Consider the following 14,008-nt stretch of genomic DNA (forward strand, 5'->3'; position numbering starts at 1 on the left):
TAACATTTGTAAATGTAAAAAACAATGTCTTTTTAAATAAGGAAGGAAAATAATAAACTTGTGTTTGAAAACTTTTTCTTTACAGGATAGTGCAAGTTTTACTCTGCAAACAAAAAATTAATGTGATAAATAATACATGAACAGCTTCATTTGTATATTTACCAAGTGAAGAACGAATGTAACCAGGGATTTAAATTTTGCATTTATAATACCAGTGTCATAGTTTATGGTGCAAAGTGTAAAATCAGCGGTATTGGGAAAGTAGAAACGTAGAAGAGGTCGCGAGCTTTCGATTTTCGTTAGATGGGTCGGTAGCCTCGGTCGGCGACATGAACGGTCCCGGTTACGGCGGCGAGCAGTCGTCGCCCAAGCTGCGCTCGGCCAAGAAGTGCCAGTTCGCGGCCGCCGAGTGCGGCGTGCGGCTGGACAAGTGTGCCGGCTGGCTGTGCCGGCGCGGCGGGCAGGACCTCGACGCAGCGGACGAGCCCGTGGCGCCGCCGACCCCGCCGCCCGCGGCGTGCGACGACTCGCAGCCTCCGCCCAAGAACTGCTTCAGGCTCGTCATGCTGGGGTAAGTTTGCATGCTTTTTAGTGTTAGTCTATTCAGGACCATATTAAAAGCTTTTAAATGTGACACCGAGGATAGTCTGGAACGACTAGTTGTGATCGGTAGCCTGGAGAGAAAGAGAAGGAGAGGAAGAGGAAGATCCCCACACGATGGACCGATCAAATTAAGGCAGCAGCAGGCACCTCAGTGGTTGGAGCGCTACGTGCAGCGCAATCAAGGGATAACTGGAAAAGTGTCATTGCTTCTGCAAGGGTCACAACCCTCGGCAATGAGGAATAGACGGAGAAGAAGAAATGTGAACCGTCCTTATCATTCATCGTTCACTTTGTGTAATACCACTTTTATAAACACTTATTCGTGACTACCAAAGTGAACAATGAATGATAAGGAGAGTGTTATATTACCATACCACAGAGTAATCTATGCTTTTAATGAACAAAAAATTCACAGCAAAACGTGATACAATTTTGTTTACATTTTGTATAAAGTTCACAAAACAAACAAAAAATTGCTTCACATGAGAAGGTCTCTCAGGAAGCCTAGATTTGGGAATGCGGTGGGATAGTTTTCAATATGTTGAGCAGGATATTTTTCTAAATGATTATGTTTGATTAAAGGTTCTGCATCGTAAGAGTGTTGTCTTAATGTAAGGTGCTGCATTGTGTTGTTGTTCTTCTGTGTCGTGGTTTGTGCTGGGTTGTAAGTTATGGTTCCTTTTATTTTGTCCATCTTTTGTTAACATTGTGATAAGTGTAAGAAAAAATCGCAACTTGCAAAAGAGATCCGTTATGGAATATCAATAAATAATGACTGAGTGGGAAATGTGATGACAGGATTTTTCTGCAAATGCCTGGGTACTGTTCTATGTCGGCCAACTTAGGGTTGAAATCGAATCTAGCTGGCTAACTAAACTCACTAATACCCATATAATACAAACTTCCCTCCCTACACTGGAGCACTTTTTGAACCTTAGTGGGGGTGTAAAAAAAGTATTTATTAAGATTAGTAGTGGCATGGGTATTGAAAGCTGTAAAATGTAAATTTACTGTAAAATCGGAATACAATTATGTTTCATTTTTTCCATAATTCACGTTAATTAGTTTATTAAAAAAATATTTACAAGAGAGGTCTGTTAGGAAGTGTAGATGCTTTTGTATCGAACCCGGGAATGCGATTAGGACAGTTTTTAATGAACAGAGTGAAACCGCTGTGGTTTTTCCATAAACACCTTTTCTTTTTCAAAAATAATAGTAAGTTAAAATTTAAACATTGACGATAGTCAGATGTAGTGAAAAACTGGAGAATCTCCTCCAACTAGGTGCTAAACAGATAAGATATTCGGTTTTATTATACAGTCCACTCAAGTCGAATTGATGTGCCATGAATTTCACGATCTAATGGGATAACTCAAGAAGCGTGAATATCTCTAAGATCGTACAAGAGTAGAGTCTCGTTTTCGAAAATATTTTCTTCGCAATAGTAAACTTAGTTTTAGGGTCGTCATATTTTGTGAGATCATGAAAAGATATTTTTAAATAAAAAGATCACTTAAAAGATTGTTGGTTCCCATTTTTTCCCTAGTGTTTAAGACCTTTTTTGTCCGTAGAGAATAGAGAACAGAAATAAAAAAGTCCTTTTATTTTTTTGTAAGTTTTATTTAAATGTCATAAAAAGCCTAAACATTCGTCGATCAGAAATGATATGGCAGTTAGAATTTTTGTAAAGTAAATTATAGTTCCTAAATAAATTAAATAAGTAAAGTTTAGTATTTTTAAGAAAATTATAATTTTAGTAAATAACATATAAAACAAAATAAATAATGGATTAATTCTTAAAATTGAGCATTACATGAAATAAATGTTTCTGGTTGCAGTCCTTTTTAAATAATGTATTTTTTTCTTCATTTTATTAAAAATCTTAATAAAGTAACGTAACGATTTGTATGTATACGCAGTTATCGAAGTCATATTTGAATATTTACAGACCATTCGATCTATTAACTGGTTTCATTGATAGTATGACACTTTATATCACGTAAATCCAGATTGGATGCAATAATTATATATGCTTATGATATTGTTTAGAATAAACCTTTTAAAAATAGAAACGTGAGTTAGGGAAGTCTTCTTTGTAATAATTCTTTGAATAAAGCTGCCTGATTTTTTAAAGTTATTTTTTTTTGGAAAAGCCAAATTTATCTCAAATGTAATTATTAAACAAAAACGTTACAATAATTACAAATATGGAATGGTGTTTGATTTTTTTCAAAAATTATTAAACATTTCCAAAGTAAATTTCAGTACCTATTGATTAAATTTTTTTATTTTTTATTTTACCTTTCAAAAATGCAGAGGTTGAATATTTTAAAAGCTTAAAACATAATTCAATATAACGATGTATAAAAATCCATTTATTTTAGTGAGTACAAATACAAAGTATTATTTAAAAAAAATTAATAGCTTACCTTGAAATTCGTGGAAAACGGATTTGGAAATATTTCAATATACACATTGAGTTTCTAGATTTGATAAATTTATTTCAATTATTATAAGTGCTTCCGAGGTAAGAAAGGAAGGAAAAATAAATAAGAGAAAATTTACATTTTAGATATTCTTCCCTCTTCGTTTTGAAAACTTAATTCAATAAACGATATTTTCTTTTTAACGTAATTTCGTTTTGATGTGAATAATTCTGTATATTCAAAATTTTTTTGAGGGATTAAATTTTACTGTTGTTTTTATTAAGGTTAAAATGTATCTTCACTTTGAGAAAGAAACACTGATTCAGTTTTCTAAAGCAAGAGAATGTTTTTAATAAATTAATAATGATTTTTTACAAAATTTCTAAGGGATACAAAACATAAAACCATTTGGAGAAGGTTCCTTTGTACAATATATACACCTACGTTATTCATATCACTATAAACACTTACGGAAAAGGTTTAAATCCCAGAAGTGAAATCCTGAAAGAATTGTAGATATCGACTCACTAAAGGAGATAGTGTGCGGCAAAACGATGTATGATATATGTTCGAGTGGTGAAATAAAAAAAGGAAAGGCTGAGATAAATACTGCCGATAAAATTAAGAAAAGTGTGTTGAAATGGTGTGGACATGTGGAACAAATGGCTGAAGAAAGAAAGGTAAAACAAATTGTTAGGAATACGAGCAGAGGAAGACCGAGATATGTTAAATAATTGAAAGCTTGGAATACGGGTCAAAACTTCTAATTATCGGCGGGTGCGTATGAAAAAGGCGAAAAATGTGTGCAAAGACAGAGCGGTGTGGCGTTCTTTTCTCTCTACTTACCCCTGTGGAAAAGCAGAGAGATGTTTAGTTAGTAAGTTAAATTAGATAAAATTTTAGGGCACTACAGTTATATCCGGATTTTTAATTAAAATTGTCAGCCAATAATATTAATTGTTTAGGTAAAACTTTTCTGATTATGCAAAATTTAGTACCACTTCTTTACCGTCAAAGTACTCTCCGTTAAGGAGAATAATATTTCTTCAATTTTCAATTTCAATTTCAATTTATTTAATAAAAAAATAATATACATAACAAACAATATTCAAGGCGTATATATTATAATAAAAGTAAGCAATAAGACTTAAAGGTGTAGAAGAATCCCGCTTCGGAAAACTCCTTCGGACACATGGAACAGATCAATATCCAACGTGATATTGTTCAACATAGCGGTAGCTCTTCCTACAGGCATTACCATCGGCAGGTTGGTCCTGTGTATAGGAATGTGAAACAATCTATGCCGACGCTGTCTTAGGTAACTATCGGGAACATACAGACCAATGCTCTGGATAATTTCAGGATTATCGATCATACCGCGCAACAATCGATAAAAATGCGTAATCAAATACACATTCCTTCTAGTCTCTAAACTATTGTAGCCAAGCATACCCTGGAGAAACTGGGTCGGGTAGAGCCAAGGATAATAGCCGTACTCTCTCATGTAGAGATACCTCAAAAACTTATTTTGGACTTTCTCTACCAAAAGAGAGTACTTAAGCTCGTGTGGCCCCCAAATCATCGAGCCACTCTCGAGCCTACTTCGCACCAAGGAGTTATAAAGAGTTCTCAGCACGCGGGTAATTTCGAAAACCCTGGCAGTACGCAGAACAAATCCTAGCATTTTCAATGCATTACCACTGACTGCCTCTATATGATCGTGAAATGTCAGGGTGCTCACAAATCTAACGCCCAGATCCCTAACATTCGCGATAATGCAAAACAAGGACGATCTTACACGGCGATGCTTATTCTTGTAATTATGATAAAATAAAAAACGATTACAACCTTGATTTTTTTTATTTTTAACATTTTTTTTTCAATAGAAATATCCAAAAAAGTTTTGGTTGAATTAGAAACTAGCTACGTAATTTTTCGTTAGAACTAAACTCAGAATATGCGAAGTTCTTCAAATTCAATACATTTTTAGAAATATAAAAACCACGAGTATTTTAACTTATTCACTGAATTTAGGGTGCTTTGCCAAAAAATATTCGTATTTTATTTTGCATACCTTGAATATGTGAGTATTCATGAAAACTAGTATAATATTCCACGATTCCATGAATCGATTAAAATAAAATAAAATTTTAAAAAAATCATACCGACATAAAGATGTATTTAAAAAAAATTACCACCCGCACCAATATTTACCACAATTTTTCTGTCATTTGATCAGGTTCTATTTTATGGGGTTTACTAGGCAGAAATTTTTCAGAACATCGTCACATTGTGCTCCTAGCAGTCCTTTTTTGACATAAATATTTTTTACACGTAAAACTTTTTCTAAAATTTATAAAAGAACTCCATATAATGTAAAAATCCTAAACGACTCGTTTTTTCAGGATTGAGTGGATAATATATGAAGAAAAGGTTTTTATTTCTTTGTGCTGTTGCCATGGAAAAAGCACTGAGCATTCGAACAGTCTGTTGGGCAAATGTCCGATGTCGTTTTTTTATTTCTGTAGATATCGTTTGTGGTTTTTATTGTTATTTTAAAGCTTCAGATATGCATTTACACATATGTACGTATGTTCAAACATGTATGGATACATATTGTGGGCGACAAGTATAATATATCTGCAATACAAAATATATTTTCAAAGCATTTAGTATAACATTTTGCATTAAAATAAATCTGAATCTTAAAACAAAGCTTTGTAGTTACCTAAAATACAGTTTTCTTACCCTTATCTGCATCTAACAGTATACAGGACGCTGTACATTTTCATTTTTTGCATACATTAAAAAAAATCTAATTATCCACACTTTAAGTAAAAAAAGGTGACTTTAAAAAAAGAAGATAAGTGTGTCGAATCTTATGAAGCTACATAAAAATATACAGTTCATTATACAGGTGATTTAAATATTTTATTGATTGTTTCGGCATTTACTTTGTGGTAAGAAAAGTTAAAATTATTGAATAAGACACTTGTTTTTTTACCACATAAGTTTATTTATGACTTCTAGTTTCGAAAGCTAAGCTTCCATCTTCAGGTCCAAATAATAACTCAAACATAATTCATTAAAAACTGTTCTATAAATAAGGAGTGGGGTAAGTTAACGGGAAGGGGGGTTACTCAAGAGGGCGGGGTTTGAAAATGAAAAATGGAAAGCAAAGGCGTAGAGTTTTGAAACAATATATTATTAATGTAATTTACATTAGAAATTAGGTTTTTTTTTAATTTCTTTATTTTCTCAATAATTCATAATTTAGCCATTGAGTAGAAAGAGGTGTAATAATTTTAGTTTATGAGAGTAGAATGAGTGATTTGTATCTATAATGTGATTTGCGAATTCCGAAAAATAATTACTGACAAGATCGCTGCTAAATTATTAAATTCTAACCTTTAAATTTCTCACGGTTTGGCCCATATATTTCTATCGCAATATCCACACAAAATTTCATGAATACCACTTTTTTGTAATATTTCTATTTTTGATTTTGAGCAGTTGAAGATTTTATTTAAGTATTTTAGTCAGGTGATATAAGCTGTAATTTGAAATTGGTCTAAATGGAATAGAAAAATGATTTTGAATTTCTACATTATTTACGTTAATTTACAAATACAGAGTTTTGAAACATTCATTGTGGTATTTAAACAAAAAGTAATTAGAGGGTGTCTTTAAATTAGTTTTTCAAGTCATCACACTATTAATTTGCAAGAACAGATTACGCGAAAACAATGCGAAATGAATGTTTACAAAGTAAACATCTAACACAAATACTTAAACAAGAACTCTAAAAAGATCACAAGTAAATAAATTAACAAGTTGTTAGGGTGGAAACTCTGAAACTAGTCAGCATTTGTACTCATTCAAAAGGGTAATATGTATTTTCTTTTCAACGTCTTTCCGAATTCGTATAATGAAAAGGGTAAAGTGGTTAACTTAATCGTTTACAGCATGAAAACAAGGTGATATTTAGGAGTAAAATATATTAGATTGATTAAATTACTAAAGGAACTTAGAGTTAAGAAAATAAAAGATAAATGAGAAAGAAAATATATAGAAAAAAATGTGCATCAGGATAGTAACAGCATAAAAAACAAGGGACTCGAAATTGCATACTAGCTTAATAATTAGGAAATTACTAGCTTTGGGAATTTGGAGTCATTTGAGGAAGAGAGTGGCTTGTCTCATTTCTCTGTGGGAGAACCTACATTTGTGTTATACTCGTATAGCTACTTGCTAAAGTATTTTCTGTAGTCAAGGTCTGCATACTGAAATACGGGAGAGCTTTAAGCTTTCTTTATTAATTAATAACATGTACTATGTGACACGCAGAGGCGTATAAGGGTAAGTCGATTCGGTATATAATTATGCGGAACGTACATAAGCCCAGATCCAAGAACCTTCTGGCTTTTAGAGATAGACCCTCATTTATAATATATTTGAAAAGAGAATTTTCCTTTTCGCTTTTAATGAAAGGTTATTTATTTTTCTTCTACTTTTAATATGCACCCGATGGTACATAGGACACTGCATTGTTTTGACTAAGGCAAGGTGATTAGTCCTGCGCTTCAGGTGCCTTTGCAGGGAAATATTAAATAAATGTATTGGTGAAAAATCACTAACGTTTATTTTTACTCACATTGGAAATCGAACAAGGGCCCTCCAGTATGGTAGCTCAACATACTTACCATTACACACACACACACACACATACACACACACACACACACACACACACACACACACACACACGCGCACACACACACACACACACATACAACTTTACATATAAATTTGTGTACTAAGTCCCACCATCGAAAAACACAATAAATTGCAGATTTAACTTTTATTAATAACTTTAATTTCGATTTTTCACGAAACAATTTGCTTTTTAAATGAAAAATAATATTTTTTCCATAAACGCTCATAAAACTCGAAACAAGGTTTTTTTTAAATAGAAAACTAGTAGAAAATGTAGAAAGATAAAACTTTGAATGCATATACCTATGTGTGCTGCAATAAGGCGTTGAATAAATTATCATTTTTAACTTCCTTTAAAAATTTTGTTTTAAAAACTACAATGTTGGTGTATAAATTTCTCAAAGGGTCCGTTTTAAAAGTTTAAAACAAAAATAAATAATGCAAAGTTAACTTCGAGGCGGGAAACTGTGGAAAGATCTGCTATGAATTTTCCAACCCTAGGGGAGAAATTATTTTTAAATTCACCAAGAATGTCGCATTAAACCCTGAAGGGGTAGAATTATCGCGTCCTCGTGAGACAAGGCGTACAAGAAAAGAGTTTTATATACAATGTCTTTATTGAGAAAAACTACTAGAGGTTGCAAGATTTAAACTTTCAAGAAAAAATATATAAAAATAGGGACAAACATTAAGATTAATTGACAGAACTGAATACAAACATTTAATTTGAAAAGCCAGTGGGTAAGTCAGTACGACGACAAACCCATTGTCTTTTAATATGTTTGATAATTTTACTTCTTTAAATGAACAGTGCTTAGTTAATGGATGAAAAATTTCAAATACAAAATACAATAGCATCTTAAGCTACCGTGCTGGAGATCCCAGATTCGATTCCAGGGAGGGTGAAAACAAATATTAGCAATTTTACACTCTAATTTTTATTTAATATCACCCTGGACTGGTTTATGAGGCACAGGAGTGATCACCTTCATGCATTCATGCAAGTAACGTAAAAGATAACACTGCATCACGATGCAGTGCTCTATGCAACGTTGGCTGCGGATAAGGCTAAGAAGAATCATTATTTTTACAAGAACGCATATTTAAAAAAAAAAAGATATATTACTGAAAAATTTAAACATTGTTTTCTTAATACACAAGAAAAAACCTTAGTCGTATAAAATTTATAATTTATGAAGAAGAAGAACATAAAATAATAATGTGTTCATGACTCCAAACAAAGGAATGAATAAATTCTGAATAACAGAAATGTTTTAAAATGTATAAACTTCCTAACTCAAAGTAACCGATATGCTAAAGTTTTGTGGCAAATGTTTTCTTCTGTTAATTATCAAATGTGAAACATGTATTTTTAATTTGTATTTCGATAATAAAAAGCTAATATCATCATGAAAATTAGTCATAAAAGCATAAATGATTTATTATTATTATATAATTAGCAATATCGTAAAATAGAGAAATTGAGAAAAAAAATAAAGAAGTATTTAAATTTAAAGTAAATTCGAGAAAGGAAATAAAATATTATGCATCATTTTGTATTCATAATTAATACATTATGAGGAATAGGAACAACTGCGAAGTAAAATGTCATAATTATAAAATAACAAAAATATTATTAAAGAATAGAACGAGGACGGCCAAGAAAGACTTACTTAGAAAGGTTATTAAGTCCAGCAGAATGTAAAATTTGGTCCCGTCAAACGTTTTCGTAACCAGAAGGCATGAATATCTTATGTATGGATTCCTCAAAGGAAGCTAGGTATGTCAGAATAGACAAGTATGGCGTTCTATCTTCTCTGGCTACCCCTGCAGAAAAACCGCGTGATGGTAGTAGTTGTAGTATAAGAAAAATGATATACCTATTTTTAAACCAGCCCATGATATATCGTGAGACTTACAAATTGTCAGACATCCATATGCTCACCTTAATAAATAGACTTCTTAAACTATTTCTTAGTAGTTAAACTTCTAAACTAACTAAAAATCTCCATAAAATGTTTTTAGAAATAAGAGTTTTATCAAAGATTTCTGCAAGTAAGTAATTGAAGACATATTTATTCTATTAAAAGCATGTGTATACCTGCTTCTACAGAGTGTTTGTGTAAAACTGGGTTAAACCACAATAAATATCGATATCGAACCCTATTGGAAACACCATTCTTACAAAGGTCTTTAAATATTTAGGCGTCGAACGGTCCGCTTTATAAAAATGAACTCAATACTGCATAAAAGTGATCACTCTCATGCCGATACCACTGATATTTATGAGTACAGAGTATAGCTTTCGGGATTGGCATCTGGAACATCTAGTGATAAGACCAATAAAGAGAATTGTTCATGGAATACTGCAGGGAATAAACTCGACGAAAAATAGAAACGTGACCTCAATGAAAACCTACAAACGAAAATAACAAACAAATGATTTAGATACACTCTATATTTTTAAAACGTTGAATAAATGAAAATAATTTACAACATTTTGAGTGTCGAAATACTTGTTCACAAAATCTGGATTATCTCCAATTACAGGAGTTATTTTCATATTATTTTCATCTCACCAATAGATGTCTCTAGTGAAGTTCTAGTGATTCAAGAATAATGTTTAAAAATTGGTTCATATACGTATATACAACTCCCAAGAATTTGAGTAGTGTGGTTGTCAATAATGGGTAGAATTGGTGAATGTTACACGTGTGTAAAGTGATCACTTAAACCAGCCTATGACGGTCGTCAGCCCCGTAAATGCCCAGAATTCCGTATTCTTCTTCATCTTTGATGAGATGTTAAAAAAAAAAAACTAACTTACCATCACGCCGCTTTTTACAGGGGTAGGCAAAGAGAATAGAACGATAAGGCCATTGAAATAGAGTATCTATAATACGATCCTAGAACATTTTTATAAAAATTACTTTAGTAAAAATACCCAAGGCTGATCGTTATATGCTTTCTTTTTTCAATAGTGTGAAAAAATATTCACAGAAATTGAAAGTCTTACTACAAAGGGTATTCAAATAAATAAGAGTACCGCGATTCGCCTAAAATTCGTTATTTGAAGAGAGATACCAGAAAGGTCGTCAACCAAATTAAATTTACCTTTTTTGATATTTCATTGTGGGTCAAAAAAATTATACCTCCCCATTAAAAGACATGATGTAAAGGCTTTGTTATATAATACTATTTTCCCTAAATTATATGTTTTATCGATTTAAATTTACTGTAAACCGACAAAAAGTTTAAAAGAAAAAATTATTAACCTCCAAAATATATCTGAGAATAGAGCTAATAAAGCTGACTCCGTCATTTATAGGTGGATTTAAAATATTACTTCTTAATACTTATTTTTTTTCCATTAATTGATCGGCAGTCACTGTGGTAATATCAATCCATTTATAATTAAAGTTTTACTTTTTAAATACCACCATTTAATAAAATTACATGTTTTATCTCGCGTTCTATTAGCTACGTAAATTTATTACATTTTTATACATCTTTCATATAAAACATACGCGATATAATCTTAATTTTGAAGACCTGCGTACTCCACTTTTGAATAAATTTCACCGATGATTATTGATGACATGTACTTTTAATATATTTTTTCTTCCCACTGCTTTTGTATTTTCTTAAACTACTTTTTTCCACTTTCACTCGCCTTAAAAGTACTATTGAATGATTTTCAGAATTCAAAATTACAGTACCATGAAAACATTTTTCAAATGTTTTTTTTTTTTTAAATATTTTAGAAGTTAAATATTGAGATTACCATAATAACCATCGCTATTGTATACAGGAGAAAGGGTTGAAATCCCTTTTCGCCCATACAGATTTTCACAAGTTGAATAAATCTCCCCTTTTCAAACACGATTACTCCAACCATCCAGATGAATATTTTAAATATGCTGTATACTATTTTGCCATTTCTCATTATTATTATTATTATTCAATTCGAAAATTCATGCATATGAAAATAAACAAAGAAGAAAATGTATGATTGAAATGAAAATAATTTATTAATGTAAATATTATTGAATCAGTTTAATGTTCACGATCAATAAATCAAAACTTTTTTAATAAAGTATTCTAGGCTTTAAAATAAATAAAGGATTTGTGTAATAATCACCATTATATAATATTCGCCGAAAAGAAAGCGATTTGTTTATTTTATTTCTCTGACCAATAAATTTCATTTGAAATAAATATCGATTTGGTTCTTCAAATTTTCAAGATAAAAATATATAACTGGCAGATGACAGATTGATAAGTACAGACAAGTTAAAATGTTGATATTGGCAGGTAAAAAAGGCTCAAAGGAATATACTAAATACCTTTCTTTGTAACATATTTCAAAATGATAAAAAAGGTTTCTAAAATGTTTTACACCACAAAAGGTTTGTTCTTATTTTTAAATAAAACAACAACATCCAAAATGGAAAAAAAAAACTGAACAAAAATTTGTGAATTTCATTGACGTGGTTTTATATATTTTAAGATTTCAATTTTATGATTTAGTCCGCCTCCGTAGTGTAATGGTCAGCACGCTCGGCTATCGTTCTGGAGGTCCCGGGTTCGATTCCCAGAGGGGTCAAATAAATATAAATGTTTTTTTCACTGTAATATTTATTAAATATTGCCCTGGACTGGTACCTGAAGCAGAGGGCCGATTACCTTTCCTTGATGTGTAAACGATCAAGATAACTCTGCGTTTATATGACGCAGTGCCCTATGCACCATTGGGGTGCGGATAAGGGTTTATTTATTTATTTTTATGATTTCAAAGCAAAGAAACGATACTAAGAGTTATTTTGAAACAATTGACAATGTGGTCAAAATTCCTAAACTCAAATACGCTTTATTTTGAAGGACATGGACCATTATCATACACCATACACCATGAAGGACATACACCATTATCATTGTATGACAGAATTAAAAACGAAGATATAAGAAAGGAATGTAAGGCTGAACGAGGAATAATTGAAAAGATTAGAAAGAGCTCTTTGCGGTGGTATGGACATGTGGAGCGAATGGATAGCGAGAGAATGACTAAGAAAATATATGTGGCGAATGTGAGAGGGAAAACAGAACGTGGACGACCGAAAAAGACTTGGCACGATCAGATCAATCAGAACCTAAAATCTGGCGGTGTCAAAAGTCTGCGTAATCGGAGGGCATGTATGACTAGATGTATGGATGTGAAGGAGGCGAGGAGTGTATGTCAGGACAGAAGAGTGTGGCGTTCCATCCTCTCTGCCTACCCCTGCGGGGAAACGGCGTGATGGTAGTAGTAGTAGTAGTACACCATTATTTTAGAATTAATGTTTTAAAATAACATTATTTTAAATTAAATATATTATTCATTAGTACAACAAAGTCCTACTCCATTTCTTATCTTCATATTTTTCTCATTGAAAAATAGACACATTTTACATAGATCACTTTTTTTTTTAAAGAAGGCAAGTCGTCAAACTGACTTTCCTTAAACAAAGATTTTTATTTTTTCATTTGATGACCTACTAACCATCACATAAAACTTATTTTTTTCTACAAGGAATCGATTTATCAAGGAAAATGTTATTTTATACAACACCAGGAATCCATTTCAGGGAGCTTTATGGAAGAGGCTTCCACAAATAGTAAACAATTTGTACTAAGTGTATATTGGGAGTAAAATCTACGCCAAGCTTTACAGCTCTCAATCACATTAAACCTGAATTGGATTTCATTCGTAGACAGCATGTCAGTCACAACTTTAGAACAATTTTAGAAGTGAATAAATATAATGGCAATATTAGTAAAAATGTTTTTTATTATTATTGTTTGATCCAGCATGACTAACCTGTGAGTGAAATATTTGGTGAATCATATTTTGTTTACAAATAATTAAATAATTACCTTTTAACTTTTTGTTTATGCAGTGCACAACGGAGTCTTGGCAGTGCACAACGGAGTCCTGGTTCCAACTCTAATGTATGGAAGTGAAACATGGAGTTGGCAAAAGAAGGATGAAAGTAGACTGAATGCAGTCGAAATGCGATCTCTCAGAAGAATGTGCGACAAAACGATGTATGATAGATGTGCGAATAGTGAAATAAGGAAGGAATGCAAAGCATTATCGATAAAATTAAGAAAGGTGTGTTGAGATGGTTTGGACATGTAGAACGAATGAGTGAGGAAAGAACGGTAAAACAAATTTATGAGGTGAATGTTATTGGGAAAAGAAGCAGAGGAAGAACGAGAAAAAC

The 14,008-nt window shown here is 32.0% G+C and overlaps 1 protein-coding gene across 1 annotated transcript in view; it reads left to right on the forward strand.

Moving 5' to 3' along the window:
• Window positions 1-232: 232 nt before the first annotated feature.
• LOC148313426 (GTP-binding protein Rhes) overlaps window positions 233-14,008 on the forward strand; it is a 43,389-nt gene continuing 29,613 nt past the window's right edge. The window contains exon 1 of the mRNA XM_088263370.1: window positions 233-571. Within this exon, the coding sequence (XP_088119496.1) occupies window positions 330-571 (242 nt within the window). The 5' untranslated portion in view covers window positions 233-329. The remainder of the gene's footprint in view (window positions 572-14,008) is intronic.

Source organism: Brachycentrus maculatus, unplaced genomic scaffold, assembly GCF_059751285.1.
Source record: "Brachycentrus maculatus isolate JH-2025_06_01 unplaced genomic scaffold, ASM5975128v1 h1tg000012l, whole genome shotgun sequence".
NCBI lineage: Eukaryota > Metazoa > Arthropoda > Insecta > Trichoptera > Brachycentridae > Brachycentrus > Brachycentrus maculatus.